Source organism: Macaca thibetana, chromosome 13, assembly GCF_024542745.1.
Source record: "Macaca thibetana thibetana isolate TM-01 chromosome 13, ASM2454274v1, whole genome shotgun sequence".
Classification (NCBI taxonomy): Eukaryota; Metazoa; Chordata; class Mammalia; order Primates; family Cercopithecidae; genus Macaca; species Macaca thibetana.
This window is the reverse complement of record NC_065590.1, coordinates 74,814,515-74,831,173: the sequence shown is the minus strand read 5'-3', so window position 1 is coordinate 74,831,173 and position 16,659 is coordinate 74,814,515. Positions and strand designations below refer to the sequence as shown.

Sequence of the window (16,659 nt, the reverse complement as noted above, 5' to 3'; positions counted from 1 at the left end):
TATACACCTTCTGTGTATATGTATAAGTATGTTTTAGAGCTATTGTAAGCTGGTATTTTAAAAAATAAATTTCGATTTTAGGTTAATCTGTGCTGGTATAGAAAAGTATGATTTTTTATCTACATGGGTAATCATATTTCTGTAAAAAGGGACAGTTTTATTTCTTTTTGATTTGTTTGCCTTTTATATCCTCATTTTTTATTGCACTGACTAGATCTTTTAGTATAGTATTGAATAGGAATGGTAAGAGCATACATCCTTGTTTTCTTCCTGATCTGTATGGGAAAGTATTCAGTCTTTTACCATTAAGTATGTTGACATGCCAGGCACAGTGGTGTGCTCCTGTAGTCCTGGCCACTCAGGAGGATTGCTTGAGCCCCAGGCATTTGAGTTGCCCTGGGCAATGTAGCGAGACCCTGTCTCTTAAAAACAAAAAAAAACAAAAAATTCCTGACCTCGTGATCCGCCCACCTTGGCCTCCCAAAGTGTTGGGATTACGGGCGTGAGCCGCCGTGCCGGGCCGAAAAAGCTGAATTGCTTGATATGTATCGTAGACTGAGGTCTCCAGCTGTGGTTACATGCCATTTCAGACACAGGATTCATTTTGTAAACAGATGACATATATTTACAGTATTGATAAGTGCCATATAGTGCCGTAAATGTATTTTCTCTCTTTCTTTCTTTCTTTTTTTTTTTTTTTTTTTTTTTGCAATTCAGCTTTTTCTTGTAATCATATGACTTGTCTCTGCCTTTTGGGAACACTTCCAGCATCACTAGTGGCACCTTGTATGGGTCTCATAGTGTTATTCAGGGTTTATGGTATTACACTAAACCCAATGAAAATACATGAGAATAAGGAGAGATCGCTTTTTACTGCGATTACCAATTAACAATTGAGAGATGAACTGCTCACCTGGATATGGTTAGGGTCACATGGTGGATACTCGTAATACTTGAACTCACTGCAATAGGAACAAAATTATCAGTTTTATAATGTATGCTACAGTTACTTTTATGTAGTTATGATTTAATACTGTACTTTTTACATTTGTTTATGTTTTTCTTGACTCGTGCCATATACTATTCGTGTAAGTTTTGATAATTTTAACTTTATAGTAGATTTATGTATATTTTACGTCAGTGAATGATAAAATAGACTTAGTATCTACATAAATTTTATGCATCACTGACATACTGTTTTCTTAATTTTTTAAGATATTTCTAGGCTACGTGTTTTGTCTGCATGTTTTTTAAATTGTCACAAATCTCTGAAATTTTTTCCAATATATTGAAAAAAATTTATGTTATGAGTGGTCTCATGGTGTTCAAACTTGCATGGTTTGAGGGTTAGCTGGGTTTTCTTCTTATGCATACCCATAATAAAGTTTAATTTAAAATGTAGGCATAGTGAGAGATTAACAACTAATAATAAAATAGAACAATTATAATATAATAGAAGTTATGTGAATGTGGTCTCTCTCTCAGAATATCTTATTGTACTATACCTACTTTTGGACCTTTGATTGAGAATATCTTATTGTACTGTACTTACCTGTTTTTGGACTTCTATTGACTGGGTAACTGAAACTGCACAAAGTGAGACTGCAGATAAGGAGGGGCACTACTGTATCTAATAACTGTCCATGCTGTCTTTATGCTTACTGAGTTTTGTAAAAAATGACATCCAATAATTCATTTTTAAAAGTTTTGTTTTGAACACTTTAATTTTGCACTTACAGAAAGATCGCGAGAATAGTATGTTACAAAGAACTTCCCTATGTACCCTTTACCCAGCTCTACTAGTTTTAAACATTTTACTACATTTGCTGATTATTCCCTTATATGTATATATATACACATACATATTTTTATTCTCCTTGAGAGTTGGTTGCATCTATCTTGCTCATTTTTCCTATACTGTTTCTGTGTTTATTTCTCAGAACAATGATGTTCTTTTATAATAGCAATTTGGTTGTCAGATTTTGATAGTTTCACATTGATGCTTTTATTTAATTTATGGTACATATTTGAATTTAATCCAGTTGGCCCAATGATGTTCTTCAGAGAAGTTTTTTCCAGTTTAAGATCCAATTCAGGATAATATATTGTGTTTAGTTGCTATGTAAACATTTATTTTTAATAGACCATTGGCCTGAAAATCTTAAGTGTTGAATTTTTGTTCTTTTAACAGCTAAACCAGGTGGACAGGTGAAATGTCAGTATATTTCTGCTGTGGATAAAGTTATATTTGTGGATGATTATGCAGTAGGGTGTAGGAAGGACCTTAATGGAATCTTGTTGTTAGACACTGCTCTGCAAACTCCAGTTTCAAAGCAGGATGATGTGGTTCAGCTTGAATTACCCGTTACAGAGGTAAGTTGAAATAAGTATCAATGAGGTCCTCTACTTAATGTAATATTAGATGTATTAGATGTTAAATGAAATTAAGTCAAACTTTAAGGACGTTATTGTATGTATTGCTATAAAAAGAGAATTTACTTATTGACCACAACTTCATTTAAATATTAATACTCACCTTTTCTCTGTATAATTAATTCTTGTTGAAGTGGTGTTTTTAGGTGTGAATGGTGCATCAGCACAGGTTAAACAGCTGTAACAGAGACCCAAAAAAACAATGGCTTAAACAGGATAGCTTGTTTCCATTAACAGTTCAGGGCTAAATGTATGGCCAGTATTGCCAACCTCAACACTTGGGTTAGCTTGGGAGTTTTAAGACAGCTGCTCTAGGTCTCATTATTTCCCAGTCACAGGGAAAGAGAGGGCAGGAGGCTAGAGGAGAGCACTGTGGCATCTCACTCTTCCCTCCTTCCTTTTCCCTGTCCCTTAACCCCCGCCCCCTCTCCTACTCGTTTGTTCTTGTTCTCTTTCTGCCTTTCACAACTCAAATACTCTCTCATATAACCTCATATTTACCCCATTAGACAGAATTTAGTCACATGGCCACACCAAGCTGAGAGGGAGACTGGGAAAAAGGTGGTTCTTTCCTTTTTGTTTTAAATATTTTAAAATGAGAGAGGAGTACACACTGGTGAACACCAGTATTTTTTTTTTTTTTCTTTGAGACAGAGTCTTGCTCTGTCACCCAGGCTAGAGTGCAGTGGCTCAACCTTGGCTCACTGCAACCTTCATATCCCGGGTTCAAGTAATTCTCTTGCCTCGGCCTCCCGAGTAGCTGGGATTACAGGCATGCGCCACCACACCCAGCTAATTTTTGTATTTTTAGTAGAGACGGGTTTCACCTTGTTGGCCAGACTGGTCTTGAATTCCTCACTGCAATTGATCCGCCTGCCTTGGCCTCCCAAAGTGCTGGGATTATAGGCATGAGCCACCGTGCCCGGCCACACAACCAGTAATTTTTGCTGTGCATCATGTCTTTCAATAATTTGAGTTTTAAGTTTTAGCCCTATATACTTTTCTGTAGTGTTAAATTTTCTTAATTTTTAAGTCTAGCCCAACTTAAATTCTTTTTGTGTGGGTTCATATCCTGCAGTTTGAAAGTACATTTTTCACAATTACTGGATTTTGCATCACCTTAAATAGAATGTAAAAGGTTATGTTGTGTTTTCTAATAAAGTGAGATATTATTTCTGTGTTCATGCTAAATTATTATGAAAGTTATCAAAAAAATATATCCAATAAAGTATATCCACTTAAATTTTACATTTAGTGCCATATAACATAGTCTATTATATAGTCTATTATATGTTAATATTGAAAGCATGTTGCTGGAAGTTTGAGTTCCACAAACAGAGAAGCTATCTTTTTCTCATCAGAGTATTTGGGTCTGGAGGCATGTCTAAAATCTTTGGATAGATAATTAATTAGTTCTACTTGATTTGAACAAGTAGAAACTTTGAAAAACCATTTGAAAAAAATTGAACATTTTTTCCTCCTAATTTAAGGAATGTAAACCAGCTGATATCAGGATATATAATCAGCAGCGAAAAACACTGTCAAACTATGTTCAGGTTTAACAAAGATTTAAAGAATTACAATAAAATACTTGAACACTTATTAACTCTCAAGTCAGTGTTTTTCCTACTACAGTGAAATGCTAAGTGTTTAACTTCTATCCCTTCCTCCACCTTGTCTGCTGTTACATCTACTGTTTTTTTTTCTCTTTTTACTTTCCTCACAGCTGTAACTGTTGTTCGGATAATATTGTTTGTAGATCTTCCAGCATTCCAGCCTTCCTTTACTGCATCATATTAGTTTGTCACTGTCTTCCCTAAAGTGTATGGGGTCTTAGGTTTAATTTGCCCAGTGTAGATAAACTCTTTACCTTATATTAACATATATCTTTATTACGGAAGTTCATATTGAATATGTGGATAACAACGCAAAGGGCCTTTTCATATTACTTGCTGACTTAGTGTGCTCTATTATGACTGTATAACTTGAGTATTTAAAGCTCATTGGAGGACTTTAAGTTTGTCTCTTCAGATTTTTTCCTGTATTATTTTTGCTTATGGTTTCAGCTTGTCCATTTTTCTATCTTGATTTGGTTTATAATAACTTACTTTGTATTTAAACTTTACCATGTAGTACTGCTGCACTGAATACATTGCTTTATCTCGTTTAATTTTATAACAGGCTTTTAAATTATTGTTTAATTAATTAGATTTGTTAAAAGGTAAGTTTAGTATAGTACCTATCATAATCATTGCATATTAAACTATCTGAATGAGGATCTAAATTTAATTTTTTGTTGTTCTTGTGTTGAATTTTCTGTTTTTTTTTTATTTTTTATTTTTTAGGCACAGCAGCTCTTATCAGCATGTTTAGAAAAGGTAGATATTTCTAGTACGGAGGGTTATGATTTGTTCATCACACAGCTCAAAGATGGTTTAAAAAATACATCTCATGAGACTGCAGCAAACCACAAAGTTGCCAAGGTAAGAAGTTAATAGACTGCCTCTTTTGGGGTTATATTACAATGGACACCTCCATTCTTTTGCTGTTTCCTCTCCTTTTGGAAATGTTCTAATTCTAGGTTTTTCTTTTAAAAAGCAAAATGTGCTTATAAGTCATCTTAAAGTTGAAACTGGCCAGGCATGGTGGCTCACGCCTGTAATCCCAGCACTTTCGGAGGCCGAGGTGGGCACATCACCTGAAGTCAGGAGTTTGAGATCAGCCTGGCCAACATGGCGAAACCCCGTCTCTACTAAAAATACTAAAATTAGCCAGGTGTGGTGGCAGGCGCCTGTAATCCCAGCTACTTGGAGGCTGAGGTGTGAGAGTCACTTGAACCCGGGAGGCGGAGGTTGCAGTGAGCCGAGATTGCAGAGATTGCGCCACTGCACTCCAGCCTGCGGGATAGAGTGAGACTCTTTTACCAAAAAAACAAAAAAGTTGAAACTTTGAAACTTTTTAATCGAAGCTTAACTTCAGTTTGTGGGGACTATTTTGCTTATTGTGTTTTCTGATGCTTCCTTAAATCTTCCTTAGTGCCTGATAGACCTGGATTGGTCAAGAAGCTGATGAAAGAAGCTTCCTTGTTAGGTTGTGAGCTTGGATGCTTGGATAAGAATGGACTGTGTCTTTGGAAATTGAGCCATTTTGTGCTTTCTCTGAAATTTTTTGGCATACTGGGATGTATATGAGAGAGGGTGCTTTCAATTAAATCCTTGGATACATTTTTATTGATTCCTCCATATTTTTCTTTTAAGACCTTTTCTAAGTTATACTACATATGAAACTTCCATATTGAAGGGTATAAGGTAGAAGGTAAAAGCCATTTTCCTATAAGTAACTTGGGCATTTACAAAGATTCTTCTCAAGTACAGTTGTAACTATACTAAAATATACCAATACTGTGTTGTGATACACCTTGCTTTTTTCCTTTTATTTTTTCTTTTGAGACAGGGTTTCACTCTTGTTTCCCAGGCTGCAGTGCAATGGCACGATCTCGGTTCACTGCAACCTCTGCCTCCCGGGTTCAAGTGATTCTCCTGCCTCAGCCTCCTGAGTAACTGGGATTACAGGTGTGTGCTACCACGCCAGGCTAATTTTGTATTTTTTAGCAGAGGCAGGGTTTCACCATGTTGGTCAGGCAGGTTGCGAACTCCTGACCTCAGGTGATCTGCCCGCCTCGGCCTCCCAGAGTGCTGGGATTACAGGCGTGAGCCACTGCGCCTGGCTCTTTTTTTTTTTTTTTTGGTTTTGAGACAGAGTCTCGCTCTGTAACCTAGGCTGGAGTGATGTGGTGTGATCTCAGTTCACTGCAGCCTCCGCCTCGTGGGTTCATGCTATTCTTCCTCAGCCTCCTGAGTAGCTGGGATTACAGGCACACGCTGCCATGCCTGGCTAATTTTTGTATTTTTAGTAGAAGTGGGGTTTCACTATGTTGGCCAGGCTTGTCTTGAGCTCCTAACCTTGTGATTCCCCTGCCTCGGCCTCCCAAAATTCTGGGATTACAGGCGTGAGCTACCGAGCCTGGCCACCTTGCTTTTTTTCACTCAAGAATTTATCTTGGATATCTTCTCATACCCTCAGAGATGATCTGTGTTCTTCTTAATATTTGCATTGAGGTTTTTTTTTGGTAGATTTATCATGATTTTATTATACCTTACTTTATTGATGGGACATTTTATTTAGGAAAACAGAAACTGTACTATGAATTTCAACAGAAATAATGTATTATAAGAAATTAACTGGTGTTTGAAAACTGAAAAAGTGAAAAGGATATCCTGAGATAACAGAGATAACTATAGGAAGCAGTTTTCACCTAGGTCTGGAGGAACAAAGATTAGGGGTTATCAGAACCTAGAAACTTAAGAGAATAGGCCCCGTGGATCTGGTACTAGGAACTGCTACCCAGTTGGTAGCTCAGGAGCGTGGACGAGGACCTTGCAAAACTGGGACTCAGATCTCTGAAGAGAGATGCTACTTGACTGTTGGTAGTATCTCTGAGGGAGCTCTATGAAACTGGATCTCATAATGCTAAAAGAACCAAACCAAAACAAAACGCTGAAGACTGGAAGAATCAACTACTGCGTCAGGTCCTTTGCTGAAACAGTGCTGACGGCAGTGGCCAGTAAATAAGAAGGAGCAAGTCTTTCTTCTTTCATCTTTCTTTCCAGTTTCCTTCCTATACTGCTGCTGGCAGAACCTAAAAGCCAGGAAACTGGTTGAAAAGAGGAAATATAGTATGCAGAGTCCTAGCCCCAACCTGATAGAGCAGAGAATTAAAGGGTAGATTTGGAACTCAGAGACAACAGTTTAACTGGCACAGTCTACCCTGTTGGCTACTTAGCATCTCCATTCATACTTTATATATTTGAACTTTCATGTAACAGAACTATTATGCTTTTTAAAAAATTTATTTTTGTTTTTGGAGACAGAGTCTTGCTCTGTTGCCCAGGCTGGAATGCAGTGGTGCAATCTTGGCTCGCTGCAACTTCTGCCTCCTGGGTTCAAGCAATTCTTCTGCCCCAGCCTCCTGAGTAGCTGGGATTACAGATGCGTGCCACCATGCCTGGCTAATTTTTGCATTTTTAATAGACGTGGGGTTTCACCATGTTGGTCAGGCTGGTCTTGAACTCCTGACCTCGTGATCAACCCAACTTTGCCTCCCAAAATGCTGGGATTACAGGTGTGAGCCACCACGCGTGGCCTAGTCCTCAGTTTATTTAATTTTTTAATTTAATTTTTTTTTATTTGTTTTTTAGACAGAGTCTCTCTCTGTCACCCAGGCTGGAGTGCAGTGGTATGATCTCGGCTCACTGCAACCTCTGCCTCCTGGGTTCAGGTGGTTCTCCTGCCTCAGCCTCCTGAGTAGCTGGGATTATAGGCACATGCCACCACTCCTGGCTAATTTTTGTATTTTTAGTAGAGATGGGGTTTCACCATATTGGTCAGGCTGGTCTTGAACTCCTGACCTTGTGATCTGCCCACCTTGGCCTCCCAAAGTGGTGAGATTATAGGTGTGAGCCACTGCGCCCAGCCTAGTCCTCAGTTTATAATGGTCAAGAGGGTATATTGGTCAAGAGGATGCATAATAGTCAAGAAGATAATATAGTTTCTTTTTTTTTCTATTACCTGTTTCTTATCAGCTCTATCATCATTCAGCACCTCAGCTGGTCAGGATTCTTTACGTAGTGGAGCAACCCGTCTTCACTCTTGAAGAATCTGAATCCTCCGTGGTGCTGTGTTTTTATTTTATTTTATGTTATTTTTTGAGATGGAGTCTCACTTTGTCACCCAGGCCGGAATGCAGTGGCATGATCTCAGCTCACTGCAACCTCCGCCTCCTGGGTTCAAGCCATTCTTCTGCCTCAGCCTCCCGAGTAGCTTGGACTATAGGCGCCCACCACCACACCTGGCTAATTTTTTGTATTTTTGGTAGAGACGGGGTTTCACCACTTTGGCCAGGCTGGTCTCGAACTCCTGACCTCAGGTGATCCACTGCCTCGGCCTCCCAAAGTGTTGGGATTACAGGTGTGAGCCACCAAGCCTGGCTGGTGCTGTATTTTAAGTTGTAATTGTTACTTCACCTTTACTATTGGACTTGGAAGTATTAAGGGGCATCCTAGAGAATCTCCTGGGTTCTGCGTAAGTTCTCCTTGCCTCTGTTATTTAGCATCAATCCAATTTTCCTCTTGTCAGTTCCAGTCATACAAACTAGTAGAATAACGTACTTCTTTGCCTATTTATTCAGTGGCAAGAGGACCTCAAAGTTGCTGGGTAGCAATCTCAACACCAACTTCAATGGAAGTGTTGTTGTACCCCTGCAGGAACATTCCTCCCTTGGGAGTAAGACCTGTAGAGCTGAAAGCTTAAAAAAAAAATCTGTGAATGGGTTTATTAAATATAATAGTGGGCATGCTTAGAGAAACTCATACATTTTTGGTTGAATCAGAGCATATGCTTTATCTTGTAAGGTAGAACCCTATAACCTTTCAGCATGTTTCTTGCAGTTAGTGTTGAAAATGAGTCTTTAGTAGACCATTGAGCTTTTCTGCCAGGCCAACTTCATCAGGATAATGCACAGTAAGACCAGTGGGAAATTTTTTTTTTTTTTTTTTTTTTTTTTTGCTTTGAAATACTTTTCTTGATCAGAAGCAGAGTTTTCTACAATACCATGACATTCTGTCAGTCCACAGGCAATAGACTGTGTAATATTACAGCAGAAGCCTATGGACAGAACAGGTAAATGCATACCTAGAATATATATTTGTTATGTTGAAGACAAATTGCTGCCTAGTCCATGACTAGGAATCCCGTATAATCAACCTACCATCAGATGGCTGGCTATTCCCCCTGGGAAATGGCGTGATATTGGCCACCCAACTTTGTTAACTGCTGTTTGGCAGATTAGGCAATCAGCAACAGCTGTAGCCTAGTTAGTATTCGTACAGGGAAGTTTACATTTTTGGGCCCGTGCATAGCCTCCATATCTTTTGCCATGGTAGTTTGCACACAGGTCCGTTGAGCAAGCACTGGAGTGCCCTTGGAGAGAGGCTTACTGTCATGTATATAATGTGTATAATTTTTCCCATTTCCTCTGAAATGGATGCCTTTTGGTGTGCATTGACATATTTCGTAAATATTTTTGCCCTCTGGGAGTTCTATTCATAGACTCTTTGTTTTTGACCTCCTTGCTGCTGGTCTTCTAGTCCTGTTTCTTCCAAGTGCCTGACCATCTAGCTAACAAATTAGCAACTCTCCGTTAATTAGTGAGGATCTTTACTTCTGGCCAACTAAATCCATACAAGAATACTCACATATACTGACTGAAGTTCTAGCTATTGAGAAGATTTACCTTCACCACTGTCCTTGTGATTGGGGCTGTAACTCTGTAGCCATCCACTTCAGGGTAGCACTAGCATATCATGCAGAACCATCTGTAAATCAGGACCAAGAGTGTTTTCCCCTCATATTATTTCATCATAAGGAGTTCCCCATGAAGCTATTGATGTAGGACAAGGAGGAGACATTATAGTGGGAGTAGGTATTGAATTCTGAGCCACTTGTTTATTCAGTTTTTTCTTTTGGACTTTGTCAAGATGGATCTCTTATAAAACACTTGATGAAGGATACTTGTTGCTTGTGCTCAATATTATGGTTGGTGTGTCAGATAGCATCTGGACAGCTCTGAATTCGTAGACATTAGTTTCATAGATAGATATTAATCTCTATCTGGGACTAGTAAGAAACTAGGAGTTGTTTTTCAAAAGGAGAATGGTCATTTGCATGAGAGAATATGGCTTTGCTCCAAGATCGTAGTATTCTGCTGTGTGATTGTCCCAGTTAGGTTGCCACAGGCTCCTTACAGCATCATTATTTGCCATGGACTTCTAGTGTCAGTGTCATTGAAAGTGCTCTTAAGGTAAAAGTAGCAGAGTATCTTGCAGTACAGTCTGGTCTTGTTGCAGAGTTTCTTGTTCTGCACCTTACTCAAAATTGGCACCCTTATATATTTCTTGATACTTGGATTAGAGCACACATTGAAGTGTGCTGAATATTGGCTCCCAAATCCAAGTAGGCCCACTAAATATTGTGGCTTTTGTTTCTGTGGTTGGTGTTACAAGTTGGAGCAACTTGTCTTTCAGTTTGGAGGGAACTGACCTAACCAGACCTCTGGACCTCTGAAACTTAACCACAGCTACAGAATCTTGAGTTTTTCTGGGGACTCTTGTTCTCTGGTTTGCACCTTACTAAGGCATTTAATTTCCTTGCTGTTTCATCTTCATCTGGACCAATCAGTGTGCTGTCATGATGTAGTGGACCAGTATGTTGATCTGCAGGATGTTATGATGATCAGGATTTCTAGAACGTGAGATGTGGTCTTAGGGAAATATTGGGAAGATTTATTATTGTTCCTGCCAGGTGAAAGTGGACTTTTTGGATAGTCCTTAAAACTAAAGATAGAAACATATTGGAAAGAACTGTAACTGCCTACCAGGTATTAGGGGATTTGTTGATTTGCTTTAATAAAGATACCTCATCTGGAAAATCAGCTGCAAATTGAAGTCACCACCTGATAGTTTACCATCCACAGTCATTCTTCAATTTACAACAGGCCAGTAAAGGGGACGAGGTCATTTGGTTACCTCTGTATCTTTTAAGTCTCTCTCTCTCTCTCTTTTTTTTTTCTTCCTGAGACAGGGTCTTGCTCTCTCACTCAGGCTGGAGTACAATGATGTGATTTTGGCTTACTGTAGCCTTGCCCTCCTGGGCTCAAGTGATTTTCCCACCTCAGCCTCCTGAGTAGCTGGGATGACAGGTGCATGCCATTACGCCTGGCTATTATTTTTTTTAGCAGAGATGAGATCTTGCTGTGTTGACCAGGATGGTCTCAGGCTTTTAGGCTCAAACGAACCTCCATCTGCAGTTTCACAAAGTGCTAGGACTATAGGTATGAAGGCACTGTGCCCAGCCTCAAGTCTTTCACAGTGGCATTAATCTAAAAAATTTCTTCAGGAATGTAGCATTGCTTTAGTTTAATATCTTTGTAGAGAAGGAAAGTTCTAGGGGCTTATACTTGGTGTTTTCTGTATTACTGGTCCACAGAGAAGAGCAGAGAGCTGATTTGGGGATTGTTTTCAGTTGCCTGTTTTATATTATGCATTCAGGGACTGGGGAAGTAACTATTATACAATAATGATTTACAGACCCATAGAACTCTCTAAGACAGCTTTGGGCCAAAACTTTATTAATCGCTTGACCATCCTACGTGCCCTCTTTCGTGGACCACAGTGATGTTTTACGTCAGTTCAGTGCTACTTTTTTGTAATGCCTGAAAGATCTTTTCCCCCATGCACAGTCACTGTAGTGAATGCCCATAGGTCTTTTTGAGGGAAGGTTTGGAGTATGATTTACAGTACTGTATATAGTTGGGGTATCATAGGATCCTTTCTCAAGGGGTGTCATCCTCCCTTTCAATAAAAAGCTGTGATCTGTGAACAGATTAATTAGGTCTAGAAGTTTTTATTCTCTCTCTCTCTCTCTCTCTCTTTGTTTTTCTTTTTTTAGCAATTCAAGTCATGTTTTTGGCCACAAGTTTTTCCAGTATTGTATAGATAAGTAATAATATACTAGTCTGCCTTGAGTGTACTAAACAAGAGTAGCAATCATTCATGGGTGAACTGGGGACAGGATATAAAGATGAAATTACATTATAGACTTATTTCTCTGGGAGAATAGTACTTAGCATTTTTGTGGTCTAACTTCAGTAATTTTTGTAATATTAAATAATCATGGCTAACATTTATCGAATATTGTTGATGGCGAAGCTGGGCTCAGAATCCAGATGTGTGACTATAAGACCGTGTTTTTATTTGCTGTTGCTGGATTATGGTGACAATAGCAACAAAAACATGCGTTTGCTATGCTGAACTAAATCCTCATATACTCCAATAATGGTAATTGTCTAAATATATTCTTATGGATGGAGGTATTTGAGTGCCTACTCTGTGCTTAACATTGTGCTGGATGAATAGGAAAAATGACAGATGATTTTAGTTGTCCTTAATTTTTGGTGATATATATATAAGAACGTGTGTTACTGTTTGGTTCTGAACTATCTTTTCCAGGGTAGGTAGTTGAGGTTTCATTTAAAAAATTAAAAAATTTTCATTGACAAATAATTGTATTTATTTATGGAGTATAATGTGATGTTGTAATATATGTATATATTATAGAAAGATTAAATTAAGTGTATTAACATATCTATCAACTCACCTACTTACCGTTTCTTTGTAGTGAGAATGTATACTATTCTTTTAGCAATTTTGAAATTTACAATACATGGGCCAGGGGGCGGTGGCTCGTGCCTGTAATCCTAGCACTCTGGGAGGCCGAGGCGGGCAGATCATCCGGTCAGGAGTTCGAGACCAGCCTGACCAACCTGGTGAAACCCCGTCTTTACTAAAAATACAAAAAAATTAGCCAGGCGTGGTGGCACACGCCTGTAATCCCAGCTACTCATGGAGGCTGAGGCAGGAGAATCACTTGAACCCAGGAGCCAGAGGTTGCAGTGAACCGAGATTGCGCCTCAGTATTCCAGCCTGGAGACAGAGTGTAAAAAAAAAAGAAAAAAGAAATATACAATATATGATTAGTAACTGCAGTCACCAGATCACTAAAACTAATTCCTCCTAAGCTTCCCAGAGTGTTGGGATTACAGGCGTGAGCCACTGCACCTGGTCTTTACTGCACATTTTCTTTACCCAATCGCCCATTGATGGATACTTAGGTTGGTTCCATATCTCGACTCTTGTAAGATATTTTTTTATTTTTTTATAACTGCAAGTTTCTACTTTAAATGATAAACTAATGAAGAAAACTGACTTGAAACTGGTGAGTAGTTCTTTATTTGATAATGGTTAAGTTATGATTTTGGTTAAAACTGTTGAGTACATTTTCCTTTGCTTATACTCGCATTTTCTTTCAGTGGGCCACAGTTACATTTCATCTTCCTCATCATGTGTTGAAGTCCATTGCCAGTGCCATTGTAAATGAACTCAAGAAAATAAATCAAAATGTTGCTGCCTTACCTGTGGCGTCCTCAGTGATGGACAGATTGTCTTACCTCTTACCTAGTGCACGTCCCGAACTTGGAGTGGGGCCAGGCCGTTCTGTAGACAGGTATGAACCTTGCTTACAAAGAAAGGTGACAGTGAGGTGTAATTGATTAGTTTTTGCATTAAACAAGAATAACTAGAAAATCTGCTTATGATTTTTAACAATTTCAAAATTTCTAGCCTCATTTTGAAATAAAAAAAATTCAATATGAATTAGAATCTAAAAACCAGGTTTAAAGTAAACTACTGCTTGAATTGCTATTTTTAAACACTATTTTTTAGTACACTAAAAGTATTTGAAGGGGTTATAAAGCCGCGTTTCGAAAATTCCAGTTTAGTACTTGCTTAGTAAATATTTTAGTTAAAATTATTATAATTATTCAGTGAATAATAACTGTTTTTCCATTGATGACATTTCGTGACCTTTGAGATAAATTTTGCCTAACTTATCATGCCCAAAGGTGAGTATAAGGAAAGTGCTATCATTTTACAATGAAAAAAAAAAAGAGTTTAAAAAATAATAAGAATAATTTTGAGTTAACATTTTTTTATGCTGCTTGCACTAGATTTAAACAGTATTACAAAAATCATACCTAAACCATCATTTTCTTTTTTTTTTTTGAGATGGAGTCTCGCTGTGTCTCCCAGGCTGGAGTGCAGTGGCGTGATCTCGGCTCACTGCAAGCTCTGCCTCCCGGGTTCACGCCATTCTTCCGCCTCAGCCTCCCAAGTAGCTGGGACTACAGGCGCCCACCACCATGCCTGGCTAGTTTTTTGTATTTTTAGTAGAGACGGGGTTTCACCATGTTAGCCAGGATAGTCTCGATCTCCTGACCTCGTGATCCACCCGCCTCGGCCTCCCAAAGTGCTGGGATTACAGGCTTGAGCCACCGTGCCCGGCCCATTTTCTTTGTTAGAGTTTTTTTTGAATGCCTATTTTGTTTAATTAGAAAGCCAGTACCACATTCATTTAAAAACTTAAATGATTTGCTATTTGAAATGGCATTGAGATTTTTACTAAAAGTACTGAGGTTTAGAAATGCAATACTGAAATATAACACCCTGCAATTTTGATTAGATTTTTGTTTGCCTTCTCATTTAGTATTTATTTATTTATTTTTGAGACGGAGTTTCACTCTTGTTGCCCAGGCTGGAGTGTAATGGCGCGATCTCGGTTCACTGAAACCTCCGCCTCCCAGGTTCAAGAGATTCTCCTGCTTCAGCCTCTTGAGTAGCTGGAATTATAAGTGTCCACCACCATGCCTGGCTAATTTTTTTTTTTTTTTTTTTTGAGATAGAGTTTCCCTCTTGTTGCCCAGACTGGAGTGCAATGGCACGATTTCGGCTCACTGCAACCTCTGCCTCCCAGGTTCAAGTGATTCTCCTGCCTCAGCCTCCCTAGTATCTGGGATTACAGGCATGTGCCACCATGCCCGGCTAATTTTGTATTTTTAGTAGAGACATGGTTTCTCCATGGTCAGGCTGGTCTCGAACTCCCTACCTCAGGTGATCTGTCCTCCTTGGCCTCCCAAAGTTCTGGGATTATAGGCATGAGCCACTGTGCCCAGCGAAATTTTCTTTTTTTTTTTATGTTTTGAGACAGAGTCTCGCTCTGTCACCCAGGCTGGAGTGCAGTGGCACGATCTCGGCTCACTGCAAGTTCTGCCTCCCATGTTCACGCCGTTCTCCTGCCTCAGCCTCCGGAGTAGCTGGGACTACAGGCGCCTGCCACCATGACCAGCTAATTTTTTGTATTTTTAGTAGAAATGGGGTTTTGCCATGTTAGCCAGGATGGTCTCGATCTCCTGACCTCATGATCTGCCCGCCTTGGCCTCCCAAAGTGCTGGGATTACAGGCGTGAGCCACTGCACCTGGCATGCCTGGCTAATTTTTTGTATTTTTAGTAGAGACAGGGTTTCACCATGTTGGCCAGGCTGGTCTCAAACCTGACCTCAAGGTGAGCTACCCGTCTTGGCCTCCTGGAGTGCTGGGATTACAGGTGTGAGCCACTGTGCCCAGCTGTAGTATTTATATTTTTACATTTCCATTGGATGTGAGTTGTAATTTCCTAAGCATCTTTCTGAAGTACATTTATAAATAGTATGTGCTGATGTTATCAAAGGCACTACTGAATGAATTCATTTTAAACTTCTATTATTTTTAGTATGACTCTTCTAGTTCAGTAGCAATATTTATTAATTTATCTTTCGGTAAACTGATTTTTGCTTAATCACTTGCCATCTTTTTGTTAAGTGATTTTGTTGTTACATATATAACTTTTATTAGTTGTATTAACAATTGGGGAAAATTTTTATATTCTGTAGGAGTAATCTCATGGGCAAAATGCAGACTATCATTTTTAATCAGATTATCTGGTGATATGTCCTATGGCTGTCATTAAAATATTCTTTGGGATGTGTCTGAGATGAGAAAAAAGGAAAAATACGTAATTAGAACAAGTGCTTCTTGTCTGAGATCTATGCCTATTTTGAGATTATAAAAGAGTCAGCTCTGCAGAGCTATTTTCTTTGCAAACAGTTGCAGTGTTTCTAAAGAAATCAGTGCAAGCTGTGGTAAATGTTCTATTTTAGGAAATGCAGCCATTAGATAGGATATTCAATATTTTTAGAGGTGTTAAAATGTCCCAAAATATTAATTTTGATATAGACTGTGGTGTTTGTTTCATTAAAAATGAATCTAGGAGCCTATGAAGGCTTTGATGAACTTAGGTCTGTGGAAGGTTTGAGTTAGGTCTATTGGATGCTACTGCTGTTTTGTTGGGTAGTATAACGAAATGAGATAGGTCTTCTGTTCTAAGACTGATCCTAAAGACATATATAACATGAAACTGAGAATGCTTTTCTAACCCAACAGCTATTTGTTTAAAAACTTAAATACAACTATGGGTGAACCTGAAGTTACTAGCAATTTTATAGAAAATCATGTGCTAATTTAAGGGAAGAATTTAGAAGAGTATTTTCCTGTTTTCTTTGTCATGACCTTTACCACTTTTTCTTTCTGTTATCAGTTGTAATTTTATGTTAGGATGAATAAACTTGGCTTATCCTTTCTTAAAATTCTTTTAATTCTTTTAAGATTCTTAAAATCTTTT

The 16,659-nt window shown here is 38.6% G+C and overlaps 2 protein-coding genes across 11 annotated transcripts in view; one reads left to right on the top strand and one right to left on the bottom strand.

Moving 5' to 3' along the window:
* The window catches only part of DPY30 (dpy-30 histone methyltransferase complex regulatory subunit), a 937,477-nt gene that overhangs the window by 362,684 nt on the left and 558,134 nt on the right, over nucleotides 1-16,659 (bottom strand). The window lies entirely within an intron of this gene.
* The window catches only part of BIRC6 (baculoviral IAP repeat containing 6), a 256,236-nt gene that overhangs the window by 18,794 nt on the left and 220,783 nt on the right, over nucleotides 1-16,659 (top strand). For all 10 annotated transcript variants that reach the window (XR_007718761.1, XM_050754116.1, XM_050754118.1 and 7 more), the window contains exons 2-4: nucleotides 2,192-2,373; nucleotides 4,779-4,916; nucleotides 13,418-13,611. Coding sequence is in view for 9 of the 10 variants with exons in the window: in XM_050754116.1 (XP_050610073.1) it covers nucleotides 2,192-2,373; nucleotides 4,779-4,916; nucleotides 13,418-13,611 (514 nt within the window). In the remaining variant the exon portion in view is untranslated. The remainder of the gene's footprint in view (nucleotides 1-2,191; nucleotides 2,374-4,778; nucleotides 4,917-13,417; nucleotides 13,612-16,659) is intronic.